Genomic DNA, 27,681 nt, shown 5'->3' on the forward strand with positions numbered 1-27,681 from the left:
ACAGATAACAATAGCAGGTTAAATGTTAGAAAATATTTACTTGAACTCATAAAATATGTAAATTAATAAACAATTAAGAAAATGAATACAGTTCACCTACTTTTGAAATATTACTTGATCGACTTGCAGATCGCCCTGGGGATTTGTCATTCTGAAAAATAAAATTAGAGACATTGATTAACAACAGCAGTATTCTTTGCTGCTGAGAAAAGAAAGCACAGCACAGGCCAACGTGTAGATGTCCTCTGTATTGTCCTAACAGACATAAAAATTGCTTACACAGGATGGTATTTCTTTTACCAAATTTTATTTCTCTAGTGTATATCAGTGTCCTTTTGAAAATGTTTCAATTATTATCAGGTTATATATCAGTCTAGGAATATTTATTTCCAGGAAACACTTATTTCTCTAGAAAAACATATGAAGTTCCTTTGAAATAGAATTAGAAATGAAAATATAGTCCATTATTTCCCCTTTTCTTCTTCTACCAGTAAATTCTGGTCCTCAGTGTCAGTAAATATTGCATACTGGGTACATGGTACATAACACCTAACTCCTGTTCTGCTAAAATACATTTTATCTGTCTGTTCAGTTACTTTATTTTCAAAATTAAAAAAAAATTAAAGGTAATTTAAAATTTTAAAACATTTAATCATTTAAATTAAAAATATTGAGAAATTATTTTAAAATTTAAAACTTAATAATAAGTTTTAAAAAATTATACCTCAGTTCTTGCCTCTTAAGGAATTTCCCATTTCAGAGGAAAGAAGCATGAAAAAAAGCTTTTGAATAGATACATTTTTTTTAAAGTCATGCAACTGTAAAGTCGAATGGGTCCTTGAAGAGTGGCACTACCTCATTCAAAGCCTGGAGGCCTTCTGTTGCCTGTAAGCCGGGCCAGTCCAGGGCCTTATGGCCAGAGCTGGCAGGAAACTGACCTGACAAATCAGAATGTGTGGTACATATACCAAGAGATCACAGCACACCTTTCCTGCTGTGGAAAAAGTGTTGGAAGAGCCTTTTCCGGAAACCAAAAGTTCCCTAGCACTTTAGGATTCTTTTTAAAAAACATTTCTGAGCATCTGGACTCAACACCACAATGGATCTGAGTAGACAACTACAGTGCATCTTGACAGGGGTCTTTTTTTTTTTTTTTTTTTTTTTTTGCGGTTCGCGGGCCTCTCACTGTTGTGGCCTCTCCCGTTGCGGAGCACAGGCTCCGGACGCACAGGCTCAGCGGCCATGGCTCACGGGCCCAAGCCGCTCCGCGGCATGTGGGATCCTCCCGGACCAGGGCACGAACCACTGTCCCCTGCATCGGCAGGCGGACTCTCAACCACTGCGCCACCAGGGAAGCCCCGACAGGGGTCATTTTTGAGAACGAAGCTGTTATAACAACCTGTGGGTCTGAAATTGTTCTGTGATGACTGCTCGAGACAGTTTCAGAAACACAGGGTAAATGTGTTATGGTGGAAACACAGTAGCTGCATTCACTGCAAGCTGTCACTGTCTGGCACAGGCTTGCAGACATTTCAGCTGAACAGCACTTTTTCTTTTACATGCAACATCCATCTCATCCAACCACGGACGGCACGGTGGAGCATGTTATTACAGACCGAGACGAGTCACAACTGTACGATTAGTTACACCTCATAACAGCCCCGTGATCCAGCTGGAGATTAATGTGTGTGTTCCCTGAAGACATGTTTCCTTGATTAGCTTCCTCTGGTGATGGAGAGAGGTGCTTTTCTACTGACATTTCAACTCCTCTTCTAGAGACAAGAAAACAAAACCAATCCATCTTTCCTTCTCAGTGAAATTGAGGATTTTGACACAGGACTGTATAGCACAGAGGTCAATGATACATTAACAGGCTTTGAGAGGAGTTTGGTTGTCCTGGTTGTTTTACTATGTTTTCTATTTTTACATGATATTTGAGAACATGATCAAGGAACTAGAATTGAAAACTCTTCAGCAAGAACCAAGAAGTACTATTTGTACAAGAAATTGATCTGGCATCAGATTACTTAATTTTTCCAACCAAACAGGACTTTGTCGTGTTTTGAGATTAAAAATAAGGAGGGCCATGTCCTTCCATAACTGTGAATGAGTTCAGTGTGAGGTCGTAATAAGCAGATAATTCCCATATGCTTCAGCCTCCCCCAATCTAATGGGAGGAGGCCTCTGCTTTATTATTTTGTACTTCAAGAGACCTTCTACGTTGAAATCAGTTAGCTCTATTTCCTCTTAATACAAGGTTAGGCATTGAAGAAAATAAACAAGCTTAGGCAAAGGCTAACTTTTTGCCGTGGCTAAGATCTCTATTATTTCCATTCCAGTTTACACATGGGAACAGAGAGGTTACCCTATTGCTGCAACGGCGGTGATATAAAATGGGGTTTTGACTTGAACTAGACCTGTACCCGTGCACTCGTTCTAGCAGGAGTGTATTTGAGATCCCAGACCTCCAAATTCCTCACTGTGAAATGGGCAGATAATACATTGGGGATTGGATCAAATGAGTTATAGATGAAAACATTTTAGAGATTACAAGTTTATAATATTTCCATTATTATTCACAGGTAGAAGAAACACCCAAAGAGCCCCCTCAAAAATCAGGACAATCATCACAGGTTACTAGACCCATAATTTTAACATAAACACCTCTCTATCCTGCAATTCCACCTCTGCTGTGGATTAGATTCTGGCATATAAAATTCAAGGATGGAAAATCATATTTCTCTCTACCAAAGGGGATTAAGGAAGTCTGGTCTCCTTGCTTTTGAAGCAAAGCTCCACAAGCACTTTCCCTCTTGGAACACTTCCAAAGCAATCTGTTCAATTTGCTACTAATTAATTGAATGGCTTGTCCCATTACTATTGCAATGACATATTCTTCTTTGTAGATTAGCCAAATATGGTTGTCATACCTCATTATGATCAGTTTAAATTTTTACCTTAGATTAAATAGAAGCTGTCTCAGAATCTAACATAACTTACTGGTACCCTAATTATAGTGACCTTGTAGGTCACTAAAAGCTGAAACCAACAAGAGTTCCAGACAAGTCCACATGAAAATTATGGGATCGTCAAGCAATAATTTTGATGAGCTATCTTAGTAGAACAATCTTAGCAGATTGTTCACAGTATGCAGAGGGAGAGACTTCTAGTTTCATAAGCATGTTTAAATCTTTGCAAAATTTCTAATTTTTGGTTTGATATGAATAAATCTGCTATTGTTAGTTTTGTTTTGTGATTATTATTATTAATATAATAATTGTTTTTCAAATTTGACCTTACTAAACATGGTTGGATTTTTATTACCAGCAAGAAAAAATGATTACCAAATGAGGAAATCGTGACTAAGTTGTTTTAATATATTTAATATTGTAATCTAAGGAAAGTGACATAGTTCCTTTAAAAGGGGATGCTCTGTGTTAAAGAATGCGTAATGCAGTGGACTCGTATTTATCTACAGAGGAATACTCTATATATCCATCGATCAGAAGATGGCAGTCAGGAAGCCTGAAGGAGGGTTTTATTTATTTGTTTATTTTTTATGTAAACTAAAGGAAAAAACAAATTATTTCTGACTTCAGAAATCAGAATAAGACAATCTCACACAGACCACTGCTATGATGCTATTCTGTAGTTTTCCTCCTTTGTCCTCTGCCCCACCCGCTCTCACCCCAGGCTAAAACTCAAGATATTTGAAAGGAGGAAAAAAAAAATGAGGCAATTTTGAGGGTCATCTGAAAAATTCTAAGTAGACCATGAAACTATTTCTGTGAGAACAATTAAAGAATTAAAACTTGAAATAGAAGAAAAGTCTTTGAAAGCAATGTGGTTTGTAAACAAAAAATAAATGATACAGAGGAACTGAATAATACAATAAAACTCAATTAATAGATGTATTAAAAACCTCATGTCCTTTAAATTAAAAATACTTAAAAAATTTATGTGGCTTCAAATAATACCTCCACAAAAATCTTCAAGTAGAGATTTTATAGGGTACTTCTTTTGATATTGAGTCAGCAAAATTAGAAATAAAAATTTGAAATATTACTAATAAATCTTGATCACCTCAAAACTAACACATGTTAAGATAATGCTTGGTCCAAAGAAATAACTAACTGGAAAATTACAGACAGAAACTCTTGGAAAATGTTATACTAAGACCTATGTAACACAACAAAAGCTACATCCAGATAAAAATTTATGACTGTAAAGGCCTTCGTTATTAAAGAACACAGTAACAAAAGAATGCAGTAAAAAGAAATAATAAAAAAGCTAAAACTCATTAAATGTATATAAATAAGAAGGATAAAGAAATATTTCTTAAAGCAGGCTTTTGAAAATAATTACAAAATAGATGAATTTCCTATAAGACTTATTAAGGAGAACAGAAATATGTAAGAAATAAGAAAGGATAATCAAGGACACAGAAAAGATTAGAAAAATTATAAGAGAATGCTCCATGTAATGGTATTACAACAAATTTGAACACCTAGAGGAAATGGACCACATGCTAGCAAAATAAAAGTTGTCGGAATTTATTCAAGAAGAGGAAAATTTGAATAGATAATTAACAAAGAAGAGATTGGGTAAGTAAATAAAAGTCTATATGCCCTGCAAAGGATAAGGGCATGATGATTTCACAATTGAGTTGTATCTTACTTTTAAAGAACACATAATTCTAATTTTATTTACAGTATTCTTGACCATAGGAACATAAACTTCCTTAATCCATATTATTAATTCTGCATAAATTAATCTCCAAATGTGTTAAGACAGTATCCAAAAAGATATAAAGAGGGAAAAGAAAATTATGCTCTGGTCTTATTTTGGACTACTGACACAAAAATTCTTTTAAAATATTAGCATATATCTAATAGTAGTATGTATCTTTGATACACCAGCAGTGTACCAAAAAATGCTGAAGGAATAAAATAAATAGGATTTATTCCTGATACTTCCTTATCAGGAAATCGATCAACAATTCATTAGATTAATACATCAAAAGCAAAAAACTATGATCTTATAGTTAAGATGTTTAACAAACCTCAACAGTGTTACTAGAATGTAAGCTCTGAGTAAAATAAAAATTGAAGGAAATCTTTAAAAGTGATAAAGACAATATCCTAAAAACCATTACCAAATATTATTCTAAACGGTAAAATACTAGAACTATGTTAATTAAAGAAATTCTCTTAGGGCTGTTTGCTCTTGCTCTTATTATGCAACTTGACTTTAGAGTTTCTAACAAATTTAACAACAAGAAAATGAAATATGTGATAGAAAAAATTATTGAAAAAGAAGGAATAAACCAATTTTCTCTGATTGATGATATATTATAGAAATTCCAACTGCCTCTAGTTATAAAAGAAAACTGCAGTAAATGAGACTTTAGTACAATGGCTAGATACAGGATACATATATCATGGCAGAGTCTACTAAATTTCCTAAAACCCACTATCCCTTCTTCTGTCCTCAGAAAATAGTAATTAGGTATACATCACCCCAGTCACATTACATCTCCCAGGCTTCCTTCCGGTTACAGGTTGCCTATGGCCAAATTCCCTCCAGTGAGATGTGGACAGAGCTAACAACTGTCAGTCTCCTGCTTGTCCCGTAAATCTAAACTTTCCTCCATACTCCTTTCTACTGCTCTGTGCTAGGATGGTGTCTATCAGAGCAAGCCAGGAAGCACATATTAAAGATGGTAGAGCTGAATTCCCCTGAGTTCCTGAATGAACACACAGTGAAAAGCCATGTGCCAATTTGGAACACACACTCTAAACCATCACCAGAGAGAAATTAACTTGTATTTCTTCGGGGCCACCACATTTCTGGATTTATTTATATAGCAGTTTAGTCTAGCCTAATGGAAATACTGCAAAATCAATAGCTTTCTCTCTTCTAGTTTTAAATATCCAGAAATGTAAAAATAAAAACCAAATCTATAAAACATTTAAGAATAAATTTAACAAGGAAATCATAAAGTCTTATTAAAAATATAAAGTATAATATCTTCGGAGTATAAATCATGATCTGAACAAATTCTTTGATGGCAAGAATATTTCATAAAATATAAATCCTCTACAAGTTGCCGTATAAATAGAATGTGGTTCCAGTGAAATCTCCAATGGGGTTTATTTCTTCTTTTTGGAAGTACAAAGGAGATAGATAAAATGATCTTAAAGAACATATATAGAAAAAGAAATGCCTGAGAATATTCAAAAAATAATGAAAAAAAGGACATCTTGTGCTAGGCACTGACCACATTAAGTCAGTGTAATTAAATCAATATGGTATTGGCATAAGAATTAATTAAAAGTCAGTAAAATCCAGAATAAGAAATCCAAAAATAGGCATAAGAATTTCACATTTAAAAAAACTAGTATTCAAGTTAATATTGAAAGGATAGTTGATATAATAAATGCTTCTGGACACCTGGCTATCCATGTGAAAGAAAAAGTGAGACCCGTATCAGAGAATATATACAGTCAGACTCCATATAAAACAAAGTCTAAAATGTAAAAAATAATAAAGTTTTAAAAATAAGCGTATAGGGCTTCCCTGGTGGCGCAGTGGTTGAGAGTCCACCTGCCGATGCAGGGGACACGGGTTCGTGCCCCGGTCTGGGAGGATCCCACATGACGCGGAGCAGCTGTGCCCGTGAGCCATGGCCGCTGAGCCTGCGCGTCCGGAGCCTGTGCTCCGCGGCGGGAGAGGCCACAGCGGTGAGAGGCCCACGTACCGCAAAAAAAAAAAAAAAAAAAAAAAAAGCCTATATTATAAATGCAGTCTTGGAGTGAGGGAGATCTATATAACTAATACAGGAACCAGAAGCTATAAGTTGCTTTTGGTTAGATTATATTGGAAAAAATACAAAAATGAAAGTGAATAAACAATTGAGTTAGAAAAAAGTACAACACAGAAGGCTGATAAAGTTCAATTTCTATAATAGTCAAAGAGGTTTTGTCTAGTCACAACAAAAGGTAACAGAAAGAATCCCAATAGAAAAAAAATCAAGCAAAAGATAGGAAAAGAAATGCACAGAAAAGGACTACAGATTGTTAATAAGCATATGACAACATACTTAAAATCACAAGCAGTCAGGAGAATGCAAATTAAAGTAACAAGACATTGCTTTAACCCATTATGCTGGAAAAATGGAAAAGAGTGATAGCCTCTATTTCTGGTGGGGATAAGAAGAAAGATTTCTCTCAAAAACTGCTAGCAGGAGTGTGAATTTTTGCAGTATCATTTAAAAAAAACATCTGGCAACATCTGTTAAAATTTAAAATATCATTTTATGCAGTAATCTCACTCCTGAGAATCTATTCTAGAGAAATAAAATCACGGGTACAAAAGGATATGCAAATAAGGACACACTACAGCTCTATTCTTAACTGACAAAAAAATCTTGGCAATAAAGATGTGCCAGTTGTTAATTTAATGTCTGGAACCTTTAAACCCGCCCTCCTAAATTCTACTCTGATGCTGGGACTCTGCGAAGTCACCCAGCTCCCTCTGAAGAAGGAGACTGCAGGGAAACTGGAAGCTTGGGAAAAGAAAACAGGATTTGCTTCCTGTTGGCTTCTTATCTGCTTCTTGTGTTTGAGCATTAGTCTAGGAACGATTCTTAACCGTGGCAGCAGCAGTTCCTTCCTGCAGCCACTGCTGAGCCTGTGCAGCTTTTCTCACACCTGCAGAAACAGGTTTTAGATATCAGCACCCGGCAGCTGGCTCCCTCCTCAGAAGTCTGAGTTTCAGTTCCATGGGGCCCCTCTTCCAAGCTTTTAATAATTCCAATTTCTTTCCTTTGTTCACCCAGACCTAGGGGGGACGACTGCTTCCTGCAATTCCAATTTGTAATATATTGCCGTTCTGTTTTTATTTTTTTTTCCCCCTTCTCTCTTACTTAGTGATCATTTACAGCCAGGCAATAAATCTTTACAATAAATTCTCTGTGATAAAACAAAAAGTCTGTTTTCTCTCTCCTGACTAGAATCTGACTAACAGAGTAAACAATGCTCATCAGTAGAGAAATGATTAAATAAGTTATAGTGGAGCCACACCTTGGAATATTATACAATAATGAAAAAGGATGAATTGGATCTCTGCCATTTGACCTAAAGGGATTTCCACCAAATAAGACTGAGTGTGAAAAGTAAAACGGGAAGTGGTATAATAGGACTATTTGTAAAACATATAAGGGCGACCCTCCCTAAGTGTCTGTGTGTGCACACATTAGTGTGTAGACATGCACCATTACCCAGCTAGGTGAAGATGGAAAAAGTCACAGAAAGATATGCATAAATTTCTGGGGGTGCGGATGGGAGGGCAGATGGAGGAGATAAGGGGGAAAAGTCCTTATAAAGCAAAAGAGCATGTGGAAATTGTTTATGTAAAATTATATATGGATGTGATGCACACATAGAAATTATGATCACGTATGAAGTTAGGCAAATGGTAATATACATGATATGATAAAGAACAATGTGTAGAGGGTGATTTCATTTCTTTAAAAACTAGTATATAGCTGGAGGGGAAGATGGCGGAAGAGTAAGACTCGGAGATCACCAGATACACCAGAAATACGTCTACACGTGGACCAACTCCTACAGAACACCTACTGAACGCTGGCAAAAGACCTCAGACCTCCCAAAAGGCAAGAAACCCCCCACGTACCTGGGTAGGGCAAAAGAAAAAAGAAAATACAGAGACAAAAGAATAGGGACGGGACCTGCACCAGTGGGAGGGAGCTGTATAGAAGTAAAAGTTTCCACACACTAGGAGCCCCTTAGTGGGCAGAGACTACGGGTGTCAGAGGGGGAAGCTTCGGAGCCGCGGAGGAGAGCGCAGCAACAGTGGTGCGGAGGACAAAGCGGAGAAATTCCCGCACAGAGGATCGGTGCCGACCGGCACTCACCAGCTGAGAGGCTTGTCTGCTCACCTGCCGGAGCGGACGGGGGCTGGGAGCTGAGGCTCGGGCTTCGGTCGGAGCGCAGGGAGAGGGCTGGGGTTGGCGGCGTGAACACAGCCTGCAGGCGGTTAGTGCGCCACGGCTACCTGGGAGTCCGGGGAAAAGTCTGGACTTGCCGAAGAGGCAAGAGTCTTTTTCTTGCCTCTTTGTTTCCTGGTGCGCCAGGAGAGGGGATTAAGAGCGCTGCTTAAAGGAGCTCCACAGACGGGCGCGAGCCGTGGCCAAAAGCGCGGACCCCAGAGACGGGCATGAGACGCTAAGGCTGCTGCTGCCGCCACCTAGAAGCCTGTGTGCAAGCACAGGTCACTCTCCACAACCCCCTTCTGGGGAGCCTGTGCAGCCCGCCACTGCCAGGGCCCCGGGATCCAGGGTCAACTCCGAGAGAACGCAAGGCGCTCCTCAGGCCGGCGCGACGTCGCGCCGCAGGCCCGCCCCGCACGCCGTGCCCCTCCCTCCCCCAGGCCTGAGTGAGCCAGAGTCCCGGAAGCAGCTGCTCCTTTAACCCTGTCCTGTCTGAGCGAAGAACAGACGCCCTCAGGCGACCTACACAGAGGTGGGATGAAGAGAAAGGGAAATCTCTCCCAGCAGCCTCAGGAGCAGCGGATTAAAGCTCCACCATCAACTTGATGTACCTGCATCTGTGGAATACATGAATAGAAAACGAATCATCCCAAACTGAGGAGGGGGACTTTGAGAGCAAGATTTATGATTTTTTCCCCCCTTTTCCTCTTTTTGTGAGTGTGTATGTGTATGCTTCTGTGTGAGATTTTGTCTGTATAGCTTTGCTTCCACCATTTGTCCTAGGGTTCTATCCGTCCGTTTTTTGGTTTGTTTTTATTTTTTTCTTAATAATTATTTTTTATTTTAATAAATATATTATATTTTATCTTACTGTGTCTTCTTTCTTTTTTTCCTTCCCTCCTTCCTTCCTTCCTCCCTCCCTCCCCCCATCCTTTCTTTCTTCTACTAATTCTTTCTTTCTACTTTTTCTCCATTTTATTCTGAGCCGTGTGGATGAAAGGCTCTTGGTGCTGCAGCCAAGAGTCAGTGCTGTGCCTCAGAGGTGGGAGAGCCAACTTCAGGACACTGGTCCACAAGAGACCTCCAAGCTCCACATAATATCAAACAGCGAAAATCTCCCAAAGACCTCCACCTCAACACCAGCACCCAGCTTCACTCAACGAGCAGCAAGCTACAGTGCTGGACACCCTATGCCAAACAACTAGCAAGACAGGAACACAACCCCACCCATTAGCAGAGAGGCTGCCTAAAATCATAGTAAGTCCACAGACACCCCAAAACACACCACCAGACGTGGACCTGCCCACCAGAAAAACAAGATCCAGCCTCATCCACCAGAACACAGGCACTAGTCCCCTCCACCAGGAAGCCTACACAACCCACTGAACCAACCTTAGCCACTGGGGACAGACACCAAAAACAACAGGAACTACGAAACAGCAGCCTGCAAAAAGGAGACCCCAAACACAGTAAGATAAGCAAAATGAGAGGACAGAAAAACACACAGCAGATGAAGGAGCAAGATAAAAACCCACCAGACGTAATAAATGAAGAGGAAATAGGCAGTCTACCTGAAAAAGAATTCAGAATAATGATAGTAAAGCTGATCCAAAATCTTGGAAATAGATTGGACAAAATGCAAGAAACATTGAACAAGGACCTAGAAGAACTAAAGATGAAACAAACAACGATGAACAACACAATATATGAAATTAAAAATACTCTAGATGGGATCAATAGCAGAATAACTGAGGCAGAAGAATGGATAAGTGACCTGGAAGATAAAATGTTGGAAATAACTACTGCAGAGCAGAATAAACATAAAAGAATGAAAAGAACTGAGGACAGTCTCAGAGACCTCTGGGACAACATTAAACGCACCAACATTCGAATTATAGGGGTTCCAGAAGAAGAAGAGAAAAAGAAAGGGACGGAGAAAATATTTGAAGAGATTATAGTTGAAAACTTCCCTAATATGGGAAAGGAAATAGTTAATCAAGTCCAGGAAGCACAGAGATTCCATACAGCATAAATCCAAGGAGAAATATGCCAAGACACATATTAATCAAACTGTCAAAAATTAAATACAAAGAAAACATATTAAAAGCAGCAAGGGAAAACCAACAAATAACACACAAGGGAATCCCCATAAGGTTAACAGCTGATCTTTCAGCAGAAACTCTGCAAGCCAGAAGGGACTGGCAGGACATATTTAAAGTGATGAAGGAGAAAAACCTGCAACCAAGATTATTCTACCCAGCAAGGATCTCATTCAGATTTGATGGAGAAATTAAAACCTTTACAGACAAGCAAAAGCTGAGAGAGTTCAACACCACCAAACCAGCTTAACAACAAGTACTAAAGGAACTTCTCTAGGCAAGAAACACAAGAGAAGGAAAAGACTTACAATAACAAACCCAAAACAATTAAGAAAATGGGAATAGGAACATACATATCAATAACTACCTTAAATGTAAATGAACAAAATGCTCCCACCAAAAGACACAGATTGGCTGAATGGATACAAAAACAAGATCCATATATATGCTGTCTCCAGGAGACCCACTTCAGACCTAGAGACACATACAGACTGAAAGTAAGGGATGGAAAAAGATATTCCATGCAAATGGAAACCAAAAGAAAACTGGAGTATAGGACATTCCATCCAAAAACAACAGAATATACATTTTTCTCAAGTGCTCATGGAACATTTTCCAGGATAGATCATATCTTGGGTCACAAATCAAGGCTTGGTAAATTTAAGAAAATTGAAATTGTATCAAGTATCTTTTCCGACCACAATGCTATGAGACTAGATATCAATTACAGGAAAAGATCTGTAAAAAATACAAACACATGGAGGCTAAACAATACACTACTTAATAACAAAATGATCACTGAAGAAATCAAAGAGGAAATCAAAAAATACCTAGAAACAAATGACAATGGAGACACAACGACCCAAAACCTATGGGATGCAGCAAAAGCAGTTCTAAGAGGGAAGTTTATAGCAATACAATCCTACCTTATGAAACAGGAAACATCTCGAATAAACAACCTAACCTTGCACCTCAAGCAATTAGAGAAAGAAGAACAAAAATACCCAAAAGTTAGCAGAAGGAAAGAAATCATAATAATCAGATCAGAAATAAATGAAAATGAAATGAAGGAAACGATAGCAAAGATCAATAAAACTAAAAGCTGGTTCTTTGAGAAGATAAACAAAATTGATAAACCATTAGCCAGACTCATCAAGAAAAAAAGGGAGAAGACTCAGATCAATAGAATTAGAAATGAAAAAGGAGAAGTAACAACTAACACTGCAGAAATACAAAAGATCATGAGAGATTACTGCAAGCAAATGTATGCCAATAAAATGGACAACCTGGAGGAAATGGACAAATTCTTAGAAATGCACAACCTGCCAAGACTGAATCAGGAAGAAACAGAAAATATGAACAGACGAAATACAGGCACTGAAATTGAAACTGTAATTAAAAATCTTCCAACAAACAAAAGCCCAGGACCAGATGGCTTCACAGGCGAATTCTATCAAACATTTAGAGAAGAGGTAACACCTATCATTCTCAAATTCTTCCAAAATATAGCAGAGGGAGGAACACTCCCAAACTCATTCTACGAGGCCACCATCACCTTGATACCAAAACGAAACAAGGATGTCACAAAGAAAGAAAACTACAGGCCAATATCACAGATGAACACAGATGCAAAAATCCTCAACAAAATACTAGCAAACAGAATCCAACAGCACATGAAAAGGATCATACACCATGATCAAGTGGGGTTTATTCCAGGAATGCAAGGATTCTTCGATATACGCAAAAATCAATCAACATGATACACCATATTAACAAATTGAAGGATAAAAACCAGACGATCATCTCAATAGATGCAGAGAAAGCTTTCAACAAAATTCAACCCCCATTTATGATAAAAACCCTGAAGAAAGTAGGCATAGAGGAAACCTTCCTCAACATAATAAAGGCCATATATGCAAACCCACAGGCAACATCGTCCTCAATGGTGAAAAACTGAAAGCACTTCCACTAAGATCAGGAACAAGACAAGGTTGCCCACTCTCACCACTCTTATTCAACATAGTTTTGGAAGTTTTAGCCACAGCAATTAGAGAAGAAAAGGAAATAAAAGGAATCCAATTGGAAAAGAAGAAGTAAAGCTGTCACTGTTTGCAGATGACATGATACTATACATAGAGAATCCTAAAGATGCTACCAGAAAACTACTAGAGCTAATCAATGAATTTGGTAAGGTAGCAGGATACAAAATTAATGCACAGAAATCTCTGGCATTCCTATACACTAATGATGAAAAAATCTGAAAGTGAAATCAAGAAAACCCTCACATTTACCACTGCAACAAAAAGAATAAAATATCTAGGAATAAACCTACCTAAGGAGGCAAAAGACCTGTATGAAGAAAATTATAAGACACTGATGAAAGAAATTAAAGATGATACAAATAGAGGGAGAGATATACCATGTTCTTGGATTGGAAGAATCAATATTGTGAAAATGACTCTACTACCCAAAGCAATCTACAGATTCAATGCAATCCCTATCAAACTACCAATGGCATTTTTCACAGAACCAGAACAAAAAATCTCACAATTTGTATGGAAACACAAAAGACCCCAAATAGCCAAAGCAATCTTGAGAACGAAAAACGGAGCTGGAGGAATCAGGCTCCCTGACTTCAGACTATACTACAAAGCTACAGTAATCAAGGCAGTATGGTACTGGCACAAAAACAGAAAGATAGATCAATGGAACAGGATAGAAAGCCCAGAGATAAACCCACGCACATATGGTCACCTTATCTTTGATAAAGGAGGCAGGAATGTACAGTGGAGAAAGGACAGCCTCTTTAATAAGTGGTGCTGGGAAAACTGGACAGGTACATGTAAAAGTATTAGATTAGATCACTCCCTAACACCATACACAATAATAAGCTCAAAATGGATTAAAGACCTAAATGTAAGGCCAGAAACTATCAAACTCTTAGAGGAAAACATAGGCAGAACACTCTATGACATAAATCACAGCAAGATCCTTTTAGACCCACCTGCTAGAGAAATGGAAATAAAAACAAAAATAACAAGTGGGACCTAATGAAACTTCAAAGCTTTTGCACAGCAAAGGAAACCATAAACAAGACCAAAAGACAAGCCTCAGAATGGGAGAAAATATTTTCAAATGAAGCAACTGACAAAGGATTAATCCCCAAAATTTATAAGTAGCTCATGCAGCTCAATAACAAAAAAACAAACAACCCAATCCAAAAATGGGCAGAAGACCTAAATAGACATTTCTCCAAAGAAGATATACAGATTGCCAACAAACACATGAAAGAATGCTCAACATCATTAATCATTAGAGAAATGCAAATCAAAACTACAATGAGATATCATCTCACACCAGTCAGAATGGCCATCATCAAAAAATCTAGAAACAATAAATGCTGGAGAGGGTGTGGAGAAAAAGGGAACACTCTTGCACTGCTGGTGGGAATGTGAATTGGTACAGCCACTATGGAGAACAGTATGGAGGTTCCTTAAAAAAACTACAAATAGAACTACCATATGACCCAGCAATCCCACGACTGGGCATATACCCTGAGAAAAACGTAATTCAAAAAGAGTCATGTACCAAAATGTTCATTGCAGCTCTATTTACAATATCCTGGAGATGGAAACAACCTAAGTGTCCATCATTGGATGAATGGATAAAGAAGATGTGGCACGTATATACAATGGAATATTACTCAGCCATAAAAAGAAACGAAATTGAGCTATTTGTAATGAGGCAGATAGACTTATAGTCTGTCATAGAGTGAAGTAAGTCAGAAAAAAACAAATACCGTATGCTAACACATATATATGGAATTTAAGAAAAAGAAAAAAATGTCACGAAGAACCTAGGGGTAAGACAGGAATAAAGACACAGACCTTCTAGAGAATGGACTTGAGGATGTGGGGAGGGGGACGGGTAAGCTGTGACAAAGCGAGAGAGAGCCATGGAGATATTATACACTACCATACGTAAGGTAGATAGCTAGTGGGAAGCAGCCGCATAGCACAGGGAGATCAGCTCGGTGGTTTGTGATCGCCTGGAGGGGTGGGATAGGGAGTGTGGGAGGGAGGGAGACGCAAGAGGAAAGAGATATGGGAACATATGTATATGTATAGCTGATTCATTTTGTTATAAAGCAGAAACTAACACAGCATTGTAAAGCAATTATACTCCAATAAAGATGTAAAAAGAAAAAAAACTAGTATATAGAATCTTTCTACATAAAAGCAGTGTCCAGACTTCTGAAGGAAAGACTGTCTCCTGGTGAGGGACTTGGCATTCTGTACAAGTTAGTGCTTGTGATTCCTAGCATGCAAACAAAAGGAGATGAGTTTTTTAAAAAGTTTGCACACTCCAGTGTTTCAAACCAAGTCTTATTTGGATGGAAAGAAAACTAAGATAGAAAAGTGATTATTGGCTAAGTTACCAGAGCACCAGGGAAAAGACTGTGAGGGTTTAATTTCCACATCTTTCCAGTTATGAAAAGACAGAGAATAAGGGGCACAGAATGGCTGCTAAATGCGGGAGGTGATGGCTTCAGTTCAGGGGCTTGTGTGAAAGGTGGTTACTACTATTTTTTTTTTTTGTAATTACTTCTTTTTTAATTGAAGTATAGTTGATGTACAATATTATATGTTACTAGTGTACAATATAGTAATTCACAATTTTTAAAAGTTATATTCTATTTATAGTTATTATAAAATATTGCATATATCCCCCATGTTGAACAATATATCTTTGTAGCTTATTTTATACCAATTACTTTGTATCTCTTAATCCCCTACCCCTATCTTGCCCTTCCCCTCACACTTCCCCTCAGTGGTAACCACTAGTTTGTTCTCTATATCTGTGAGTCTGCTTCTTTTTTTGTTATATTCACTAGTTTGTTGTACTTTTTAGATTCTACATATAAGTGATGTCATACAGTATTTTTACATTATATAAAGTCAGGTCAGCATAAGCTCTTAGTGTACAGCAGTTGAACTCATAAAACTGAAATGTAAGCGATTTTGTTCATTCCCACAATTCTGTCCTATGTGACTATGTTCACATTAAAAGTGGGAAGCTCACCAACCTCAAGTATTCTAAGAATATACACGTAATTGACAAAACTTCTCAGATTTCATATTGATCCACGTATAAAATTACCTTTGGTCATATTCTTTCTTTCACAATAATATTCCTACTCCACTTTGCCAAAAGGAAAATCCACCATCAGTTTCCTTAAAGTTTTTAAAAAACATTCTTTATTAATTATTCATTCCCTATTAATTAATTGACTTTTTCTTATAATTAGTTAACATTTCACTGACTTTTAGGCTTTTCTTCCTGCCTTGGAATTTCTGACTTTCAGTAATAAAGACTTCATGTGTTCATTTGAGTTGCAAATGTATTTGCAGGCTTGCTTGCTATCTCGTACTTGTCCCTTGGGATCCACGCCCCACTCTCCACCCTTCTCCGTGCCCAGAAGGTGCACTGGCAAGAATTTCATCACAGCCTCCTTTCTTCTCTAACTTGCAGTTTCATTCCACCATTGCAGAGCCCAGTAGGAGATTGTAGGAACAGAGGATAATGAGTTCAGAGGTCTTCGTCCCCTCCCTGAGACCTACCAGAGGCTGGCTGTGTCCCTCAGTTGGAGTCAGGTGGCCCTGTCCACAAAGCCCTCTCTGTCTCTGGTCCAGAGAATACTCCTTCTCCCTGGCTTTTCAAGCCTGTAGGTGGTAACCACCCACTGCTGCTTCCAGCCAGGGGGTACTGACCTATCCCTTGTATTTTCTTATACTGTGCTCACACTTGCTGTAAATAGACTCTTAATTCTCCCCTAATTACCCAATTTGGCAGTGCCATCTCTTTCTCTCTAGACCCTGATGAAGAAAAGTCATCTCTAGTATTCTTTGTCTAGTCTTATTGTTATTATTATTAATAATTTTTGCTTTTTTAGTCAAATTAAGATTTTAGAAGTTTACTCTGGAGGTACAGTCATATTTTATCAACCACAGTCTGCAGCTACTAGGAAATCTATCAAGTAGCTTTCGAGCCACTTTTGGTATAAGAGTTATATTGTTTTCTTCTATGGGTTTAATTTGAGATTGGAGACATGTTTATAAGACAGTATACACATTAGAGACCAAGCATTTAAAATGTGTCACTTGGTCAGATGCTTGCATTAGCATTTTTCATCTTCCATTCTATTGGAAGTGCATTAAAAAAGCACTCTAATGATTAAAACATCTATTTCTTAAGATATTGTCAGGGAGAATTCAGGCTAAGTTTTTTTACTAAATTCTGGAACAGGATTAACAAATTCTGAAACCTTCATGGAGCACACACACATATGTTTCGGCAAGTATATGTTTTGGCAATTTTAGGGTCTGTGCAAAGGTTGGCAATTCTTCCTTCTGTACTTGTGGAAGAGCCTCACTTTGTGATGTTGCTACTTCAAGCCTGTTTGTCCCACTCTTGTGCCAGCCTTCCCCTATTTGTGCTCCCCAACTCTATTATGCAACTTTCTCTCTCCTTCCTCCGTCAGTAATTTATAAAGAAATGTGATGAAATTTTATCCCTGGGTATGTACTTTTGGTTTTGTAAAATAGCTGAGGACACATGAGATTTCCCTAGTTGGGCAAATGGGGACAGTGACCTAGACAGGGACCAGAATACAGTCACAGAAAAGGTGGTATTGCCCAGGTGTCACACCTTTCCCTCACTGTCATTTATTTATGGTCCATTTTTTTATAACGTCTTTATTGGAGTATAATTGCTTTGCAATGGTGTGTTAGTTTCTGCTGTGTAACAAAGTGAATCAGCTATACATATACATATATTCCTCATTATATGATAACATTGGCCCACCAGGGAGTGTGGAGTTACAAAACTTGAGGCAACATTTTATGGGTTATTTTAGGAAAACAGCCTGAAAGTCAAACTTAGTTTGCATGAATGCAAATCCCAGCATGCACGCAAGAGATCACAGTCAAACTGTTTCTAAATCTTTATAGCAGCTTTAAGACAGCCTTTCTGTCTTCATCTTTTTCTATTTCTCACCTTCCATTGCTAGAGTAATCCCTTCAGTAGCTATTTAAAAGACAAGCACAGGGCTTCCCTGGTGGCGCAGTGGTTGAGAGTCCGCCTGCTGATGCAGGGGACACGGGTTCGCGCCCCGGTCCGGGAGGATCCCACATGCCGCGGAGCGGCTGGGCCCGTGAGCCATGGCTGCTGGGCCTGCACGTCCGGAGCCTGTGCATAAATGTCCTGAGTGGTATAACATGATAGTTGTTGATTAATTTGTTTTAGTGAGAAGTTCACATTTCAAGCATTTAAAAAGTTGGTGATAAATATAGTAGCACAAAAGAAGAAAACACAAAGTATGGTAAAAGAAAACTTTAAAAATGGGAATTTAAGTGGTAATAGTAATGCACTTTCCATTCAATAAGTGGTTTAGAAAATTAATTTCAAAATAAATCCTCAAAATTTTCATAGTCTGTATTTGTGAGGCAGTATAGAACAGCATGTAAGGGCATAGAATCTCAAGTCGGAAATTCCAAAGCTGAAGTTCTGGCTCTATCATTTGCTGATTAGCTGCACAATCTTAGGACACTTACTTAACTCCTCTGTGCCTGTTTCTGTAATTGTAAAAGGTAAGTAACAATGGTACTTATCATTAAATACCTTTACTGTAAGAATTAAATGGGATACTAAATATTTTAGCCTATAACAAGTTAATATGTTTTTCATTTTTATTAAAACTATCATGTTTAGAATGACATTATTTTATTTTTCATGGCTTCCATTGATCTAATAATGCAAAAAATTTTTTTAAATGATGAGAAACATAAGTGATCACTTGTCCTTAACTTTTAATATTTCACTGCATTTTATTGCATAGAATTACACATTTTATCAAATTAATATTTTAAAAGTAACGCTGTACGAAGAAATATGCTAGCATGAGCCATCAGAGCATTCATTACCAAAGGCCAGATCTATGAGGAACCTTTTGAACTTTCTATTTTTACAGATGAAATAGATATGAATGAGTGCAGTAATCTACTCGAGGCCCTGGTTAACTTGTGGCACCTTGGTTTCTGCCATAAATCTAGCATTTATTCAGCTGAACTTATTCAATATTCATTATTTCATTCATTTATTCATTCAACAAACACTTACTGACATAAATAATACCAGGTATCAGACACCCAGCTATAACCCTCTGTTGCTTTTTGACAATACAGTGAGTAAAATGCAAATGTAAAGGGCATAAAATAACTAACATTTATAGTGTACGTATACGTATAGTGTACGTATTTTATTGATGTTAAAGAATGTTTACTAAGTGATCTGTGGGGCTATCAACCTGAACTTCACAGAAATAGGAAATGATGAGAAGAGTTTTAAAGACAGTAAGGTCTGTGTGCCCTGTAACCTTCACATAGGAAAGAGAAGACCAGGAAAAATGATTGCCATGTTTCAACTAGTTGTAATCAGCTTGCTACCTATAATAGCAATAGTGCTATAAGACCTTTGGACCTGAGCACGTGAGTTTCCATTACATTAACCTCAGTTGGGTGAGCCCTGGGAATACAATATAGTCATTTACCTCCCCGTCTTATAGCATAAAGTCATACAGCAGAACCGACGTATGTTTATGGGCTTATTTCATAAGTACATTGCTTCTCATTTCAAGCACAGACATTAAGAAAGCTGTCATTCAGGATTTGCACCCACACAAGCCTACGGAAACTGAAAACAGCCCTGTCACATCTTCCATTAGAGATGGAGTGCCCTTTTAATTATTTCTTTACTTGTTTAACTGCTGTTTTCTTTCTTCCATATCCAAACAGCATAACATGTACCTACTAATTGTGGTTCAGTGAGCTCTTGGCATCACACCCCCAAAAAAGTCAATTACTTTTTATTGCTTCTCCCCCTCTCAGTGTCACCTCCACCTCCATTAACCATGGTAACAGTCTTTTTGCTGACTTCTCCTTTTTCAAACTCCTAAAAGTTGGAGTGCCCCAGGGATTACCTCTTGATTTTCTTCTCGTCTTTACCTATACTTAACCTATTCGGCGAGCTCTTCCGGTTCTACGGGTTTAAGGATAACCAGTAACATGAAGGCTCTGAATTCATAACTCCTTGTCCAATCTCTCCTCTGAATTTCAGACTCACCTGCCCAACTTCTTTCTCATCATCTCCAAAAACTTACTTAGCATCTCTATATAGATATAAAATAGGCAACTCAAATTTACTTGTCCGAATCTAAGTCATCCCTACAATGATGCAGGACAAGAACAACTCAGATAACCTAGGACCTGCTCTAGATAATTGCACTTGAAAGGAGACACCACTGTCCACACCTTTCATGAAGCCCTTGGTGTTTAACCAAAAGAATAAATTTTAAAACCGAATTTTAATTATGTTCAGAAAAAAGTAGGATAAAGCTCCCTACGGCCCAATACACCACGACACATACACAATCAATTCTCCTCATGGCAATTAAGATGATTCTTTAAAAAGCAAATCAGGCCACTCAGGAATAGGAATCCTGTGAGCATTACTCACAGTCTTGATTCAAGACTCAGTAAAAAGACAACAAACAATTTATAAAAAATGCAAAGATTTGAACTCTTAACCAAAGAAGACATACAGATAGCAAGCAAGCACATGAAAGATATGTAACATCATTAGTCCATCATTAGAGAAATAAAAATTAAAACCATAGTGAGCTACCACAAACAAATAATTAGTGTGGCCAAAATTTAAAAACAAAACACAAAACAACTGACCAGTATAAGTGTTGGCAGGACATGGAGAAACGGGAGACCTCATCCACTGTTGGTGGGAATGTATAATAGTACAAGTACTTTGGAGAATAATGTGGTAGTTTCTTAAAAAGTTAAATATACATCTACCATATGACTCAGTCATTCTACTCTTAGATGTTTTAACCCAAGAGAAATGAAATCATATGCCCATAGAAACACTTGTACACAAACATTCATAAACCTTATTTGCAATAGCAAAGAAACCTGGAAACAAGCTAAATTTCCTTTAGCAGGTGGAGAAATAAACTGTGGAATATTTATGCAATAGAATATTAGTCATCAATAAAAAGGACTGAATTACTGATGTGACACAAAGTGGATGATTCTTAAAATAACTGTGCTGAGTTAAGAAGCTGGACCATCATCAAAAAATCTACAAACAATAAATACTAGAGAGGGTGTGGAGATAAGGGAACCCTCTTGCAGTGTTGGTGGGAATGTAAATTGCTACAGCAACTATGGAGAACAGTAGGGAGGTTCCTTAAAAAACTAAAAATAGAACTACCATACGACCCAGTAATCCCACTACTGGGCATATACCCTGAGAAAACCATAATTCAAAAAGATACATGTACCACAATTTTCACTGCAGCATTATTTACAATAGCCAGGACATGGAAGCAACCTAAGTGTCCATCGACAGATGAATGGATAAAGATGTGTCACATATATACAATGGAATATTACCCAGCCATAAAAAGTAACAAAATTGAGTTATTTGTAATGAGGTGATGGATCTAGAGTCTGTCATACAAAGTGAATTAAGTCAGAAAGAGAAAAACAAATACCGGATGCTAACACACATATATGGAAACTAAACAAACGATACTGATGAACCTAGGTGCAGGGCAGGAATAAAGATGCAGACGTAGAGAACAGACTTGAGGACACAGGGGGGAAGGGGAAACTGGGACGAAGTGAGAGAGTGGCATGGACATATAAACACTACCAAATGTAAAATAGAGAGCTAGTGGGAAGCTGCTGCATAGCACAAGGAGATCAGCTCAGTGCTTTGTGATGACTTAGAGGGGTGGGATAGGGAGGGTGGGAGGAAAACGCAAGAGGGAGGGGATATGTGGATATATGTATATTATAGCTGATTCACTTTGTTGTACAGCAGAAACTAACACAACACTGTAAAGCAATTATACTCCAATAAAGATATTTAAAAAAAAAGAAGCTGGACAAAAGAAGAGTGCACACTTTTTGTAATATTCCAATTATAGAATGGAATGTCCAAACTCTAGAATATTCAAACTACTCTAGAGATAGAAGAAACATGGGTAGCCTCCTGGAGATGAGAATGGTGGGGAGTGGCAGGATGGAGGAACTGCCCCAGGATACAGGACCTCCTTTGGGAGAAGGTCATGTTCATTACATTGGTTGCAATAATGGTTTCAACAGGTCTGTACATATGTCAGAATGTATCCCATTGTACACTTTTAACATTGGCAATTTATAGTATGTCAGTTATACCTCAATAACACTGTAAAAATATATTAAATCAGATCTTACCACTCTTCTGCTCAAAGCCCTCTATTGCCTTCCCATTGTTTTGGAATAAAATTTGAAGTTCCTACGTTAAGTTAAAAGGTTCTACATAATCTGGCCCCTGTAACTCCATCTGGTCTCCCTCCTGGTCCATAATATATCAGACATGCCCCTGATCGGGAGCATTTACTATTCCCTCAACTGCACACATCTTCCCTACGAATCCTCACAGATGCTTCCTCACTTTCTTTATTCTCTAATCAAATGCCACCTCCTCAGAGAAGTCTTCGACCAAAGCATTTAGAGGAACCCCTACAAACTCACCACATTCCACTCTTGATCCCATTACCCCAACCCATTTATCTCCCTGGCTATCATAACCACCCAGTATCATATTAAATAACTGTTTATTTATTTATTTTCCCCATTTGAAAGGACAGCTATGGCAATGGAGAACCTGTATGTTCTGTTCTGTGCTAAAACTTCATCACCTGGAACACATAGCTAACATATTATGCACTCAATAAAGATATATTGATGCGATGCCCTAGACAACGCTAAACCTTTCGTTGTATGCTATTGTTCTGAAATAGTCCTTGTCATTTCTTTAAAACTTTCCTTTCCTTTTTTTTGGTCATTCTCATGATATGCTGGAGTAGTTTATGTGCCAGGATTGGAATCAAGGGGGAAAGGGGGGGGAGGGATAAATTGGGAGATTAGGATTGACATATATACACTACTAAATATAAAACAGATAACTAATAAGGACCTACTGTATAGCACAGGGAACTCTACTCAATACTTTGTAATGACCTATATGGGAAAAGAATCTAAAAAAGAGTGGATATATGTATATGTATAACTGATTCACTTTGCTGTACAGCAGAAACTAACACAATTTTGTAAATCAACTAGATTCCAATAAAATTTTTTTAAAAATTGTACATACTGCTCCCAACCTACCTTTTCCCAAAGTGAAAAGAATCATGCTGAAATGGGTGCTGATCTGTAAAATGTCTAGGATGTAAGGAAGCCTAAGAAATATAGGGCAAAAAATATGGGCTATTGTAAAGAAAACTAAAAGGTGTAAAAATCAATAGTAAATGACACTAAGTTATATCATATCTAAGAAATATAATAAAAAATTCCAAAGTGCTCAACTAGAATGCTTTTGTTCTATTACAGTTAACAGTTTTTGTGCATGTATGAGCAAGAAATTGTTTTTCATTACGAATAAAGTCTTGCATAAGATATACTTTACTTTGTTCATGGTCATTTAACTCTACATCCTTTCTTAGTTTTCTCTCTTAGTACACAAAAGTGAAAGGCTCATAAGTTTATGATGGACCTAACATATTCAGTTGCAGGTGACAAAAACAAGCCATAACTCACACACGTGAAAGGAGAGAAACAAGCGTAGGGCTGTGTCTAAACTTCTTTAAACCCCATCCTCATGGCTCAGGCACAGAGGCAGAGCCCTCTGTTCATGGAGAGAAAAGGAGGATGTGTCAGGAAGCAACCATTGTTCGACAGGGCCTCTGTCTAAGCATCTGTCAACTGGACAAAGCCTGTGGCCATGCCCCTTTGGTCAAATCACCTTCCAGCATTCACAGCTTTCTTTGTCGCTTCCTCTGGAAGCAGTTTAGGCTTCCTGGTGGTCTGGTAGGCATGCATTGAGGGTGCATGGTAGGGTTCTGTGTTACTCTGAAGTCTGCAGGCTGGTCTGCCCTGTAGACCTTGTTTACCAAAGTGGTTCAGTTCTTTTTTTTTTTTAATTGAAGTATACTTGATTTACAATGTTGTGTTAATATCTGCTGTATAGCAAAGTGATTCAGTTATACATATATGTATAAACTCTTTTTATATTCTGTTTCATTATGTTTTATCTCAGGATACTGAATATACCTTCCTGTGCTATACAGCAGGACCTTGTTGTTTATCCATCCTGTATGTAATAATTTGCATCTGCTAACCCCAAACTCCCAGTCCAAAGTGGTTCAGTTCTGACTCTCGGTGCTTCAGAAAAGGCTGAAGGAGATCTGAGTCTGTTTTCAAATTGGCCTTAATTAGTAGGGTCAACAGAAAAATTCCAAAGGCATATTTTATATTCAATTCAGGCCCTTGAAGCAAACATGAGTCTTTCTCAGTTGATTTTAGAAATTTCCACCAGAGAACCAAAGCCTTCTTTCGGGCTTTGAAAGAACAAAGCTGAATGCATATGGGCCTGGGGTTTTGTTTCACTCAAGCCTTATCAGATCCCAAAGTATATTTAGCATCAGAGAACTTTTACATATTTTTTAAAGATTATTTTCGTCATCTATTATTGCCTTTTAGGTAATATGACACATGAGACTATACACTTTTATGCAACAAAACTTTCTTCAAATTGAAAAGTAATGTATTATCTGTCACCTGGTACTTTCGTATTAGATACCCAAACACGCCCCAAATGTCTTTATGTACGTGATAAAGGGCTACATTTCTTATTCAAAATGGTATTTTTAGAGAGTGCTTTATGCCAGGTGATTAACATCTCCCAAACTGCAGTTCTCACAAATGCAAAGCAGAACAGAATTTCATTCTTCTGTTCAGGATTCAGCCTGAGAAAAACATTTCACTGCTGTAAACACAAAACCACAGCTGGATAAATGGCAAAAAAAAAAGCACTCATGAAACGTTAAAACCCGAAGCATCTTTTTAAATTACAAATTGCTTTAAACATCATATATTTTCCTGATACTCAGGCACAGTAACTAACCTCTACCTCCTTCCTAACGAATTTCTAGTTGAGGTTTCAGTTGCTGCTGAGAATCCATGGATGAAAAAAGGAAAAGAGATCTGTAAGCCCAGAGCTGAAATTTCAGAAGGCTTTTTTCTTTTTGTCAGATTCTTTTCAGATTAGTGATATTTGCCTTATGGAAGAAAATACTAGTCTGTCACAAAAATCAAGCAAATATTCTACAAAATCGAATTTGATAGCATTTTGATTTTCATTTCTTTTCTCTAAAAAAAGTTTACATGTGGAATAAATATTTGTTCGCATCTCAACTAATCTTACAACCCTGTACAACACACTGACTGTAAATAGATTTTATACTCTTCTTCCAAGTGATACATTACAAAGACCCCTGGTAGGGTGGTCACTGAATCAGACTTTATACACTGAAATACGAGGACAACTAGACAAATCATAAAAGGACACAGTAGACTAGTTCATTGAACAAGTGATTATTCACAGATTATGGAGGCTAATTGTTATATATGGGAAAATTCAGGATGATGAAAAGGGCGTGCCTTCTCTTGACATTTATCCAGGCAGAATGACAAAACTGTACGTGTGAATGACAGAACGGTAATTTCAAAGTACACCATATCTTTAGTGAAAGAACACTAAATTGAAATGTCATGAACTCAAACCAGTGCCCCACTACACACACTTTTAAAAGCCTTTGAGAACACTATTTGGTATTTAACAACTAAAACAGTGTAAGAGATTATCAAATAAAATTCACTAACATGACATTCAGAATAAATTCTCAAGAGGAAAGTTTTCAGTCATTTAAACTTCTTTTATATGCTAATTTTCAGAGATAATTTCTATTCACACTTTCATGTTAAGATTAACGTCCATTTTCTTTAAAATACAGTAACAATCATCACTTAAGACTTCAAAGCATCTTGTCCTGTAGTAAAAACTCTATTTTTCTCATTTCTCAGTGGAGTCTAATTCCCTCTGATATGGTATTCCACTCATAGGTCAGAATGCCTGAATGGTGGTAAAAGAAATAATAAATTGTGATTCACTTTCTTCTTGTTGCAATCACTTTTTGCCATTTACTTACCAACATGTAAATTACCTGGTCATTACAGGCAGGCTGCACAATTGACCTGACCTTGATTCACAGTCATTTGAAATGAGAGACTTGATGATTCCACACCAGCTGAGAGAGAGCTCAGTTTTAGCCCCTGATAAAGACCGATAGCGTTGTAAAAACTAGCTAACCTCATCCACTGTCCCCTTCCTGCCAGGTTACTCTGCTCTCACTAACCCCCTGCAATGCAGGGCACCCTTGTTGGTGTCACCTACCATTACATGCTTTGGTCCAGGACAGGTCCTGTTCCACTGATGCAGGCAGGAGATGCAGAACTTGTGGATCAAAGACAAGGACAGTTTGTTACTTGGAGTCAGAGTACCAGCATTTATGCTGGTTGTGTCCATGGCTAATTTACCCTGGACAAAGCGGAGAGAGCCAGGCAGTGTCTACACTCAGCGGGATGTGTAACAGGAGAGCAACTCTGGGCTTTAGGAACCCGAATCACTTGTAATGGCCGGAAAGCATGCCTGCTCGGTGCTTTGGAGGGACACATAGTCTCTCTCTTCTAAGGCTCTTCCTATATAGCATCCTTTCAGAGACGGTACGAACATAGTGCCTCTCCTAGCAAGATGCACAGAAATGCAAGAGACTCATGGAGACTTGTATTCCAACATTAATTTAACTTAATGTAATGCATTTTTGTTGTCTTCCCTGAATAGGTAAAGAGTGAAATGAAGAAACTCTAAGGCAGGTAGTTCACAACAAGCTATGCATCTTGCTACTCAAGAGCAACGAGAAGGGCTTCCCTGGTGGCGCAGTGGTTGAGAATCTGCCTGCTAATGCAGGGGGCACGGGTTCGAGCCCTGGTCTGGGAGGATCCCACATGCCGCAGAGCAACTGGGCCCGTGAGCCACAACTACTGAGCCTGCGCGTCTGGAGCCTGTGCTCCGCAACAAGAGAGGCCACGATAGTGAGAGGCCCGCGCACCGCGATGAAGAGTAGCCCCCGCTTGCCACAACTAGAGAAAGCCCGCGCACAGAAACGAAGACCCAACACAGCAAAAATAAATTAATTAATTAATAAACTCCGACCCCCAACATCTTAAAAAAAAAAAAAAAGCAACCAGAAGACACACGGTGGCAACTGGAGAAAAGGAGATTCCACGTCATCTACTGCAAAGAAGAGCCTTGCCATTTCTAATAAATGACGCCTGTCAGTAGGGACCTCTCCTTTCTTCCACTTCGACCCTTGGCCTTTTGTGAACTATCTTCTCTATTGTTTTTTTCTCTCTGTTACTCTTTCATCTACTACTCTTTATAGGGCAGAGGGTATGACGTAGAGCACACTGCCTGGAGGTCAGAAGACTGGCTTCTAAACTCAGTTCTTCTACGTATGAGTTATGTGACCTTGGTTAGTCATTCAAAATC

General features: G+C 38.1%; 1 protein-coding gene across 4 annotated transcripts in view; it reads right to left on the reverse strand.

Annotated features, from left to right (window-relative positions):
* Positions 1-27,681, reverse strand: part of MARCHF1 (membrane associated ring-CH-type finger 1) — a gene marked incomplete at both ends in the record, with an annotated part of 462,063 nt that overhangs the window by 176,333 nt on the left and 258,049 nt on the right. For all 4 annotated transcript variants that reach the window (XM_082652936.1, XM_082652934.1, XM_082652935.1 and 1 more), the window contains one exon: positions 101-151. In XM_082652936.1, coding sequence (XP_082509062.1) covers positions 101-151 — 51 coding nt within the window. The remainder of the gene's footprint in view (positions 1-100; positions 152-27,681) is intronic.

This window comes from Grampus griseus (genome assembly GCF_964374135.1).
Source record: "Grampus griseus genome assembly, chromosome: 4".
Lineage (NCBI taxonomy): Eukaryota > Metazoa > Chordata > Mammalia > Artiodactyla > Delphinidae > Grampus > Grampus griseus.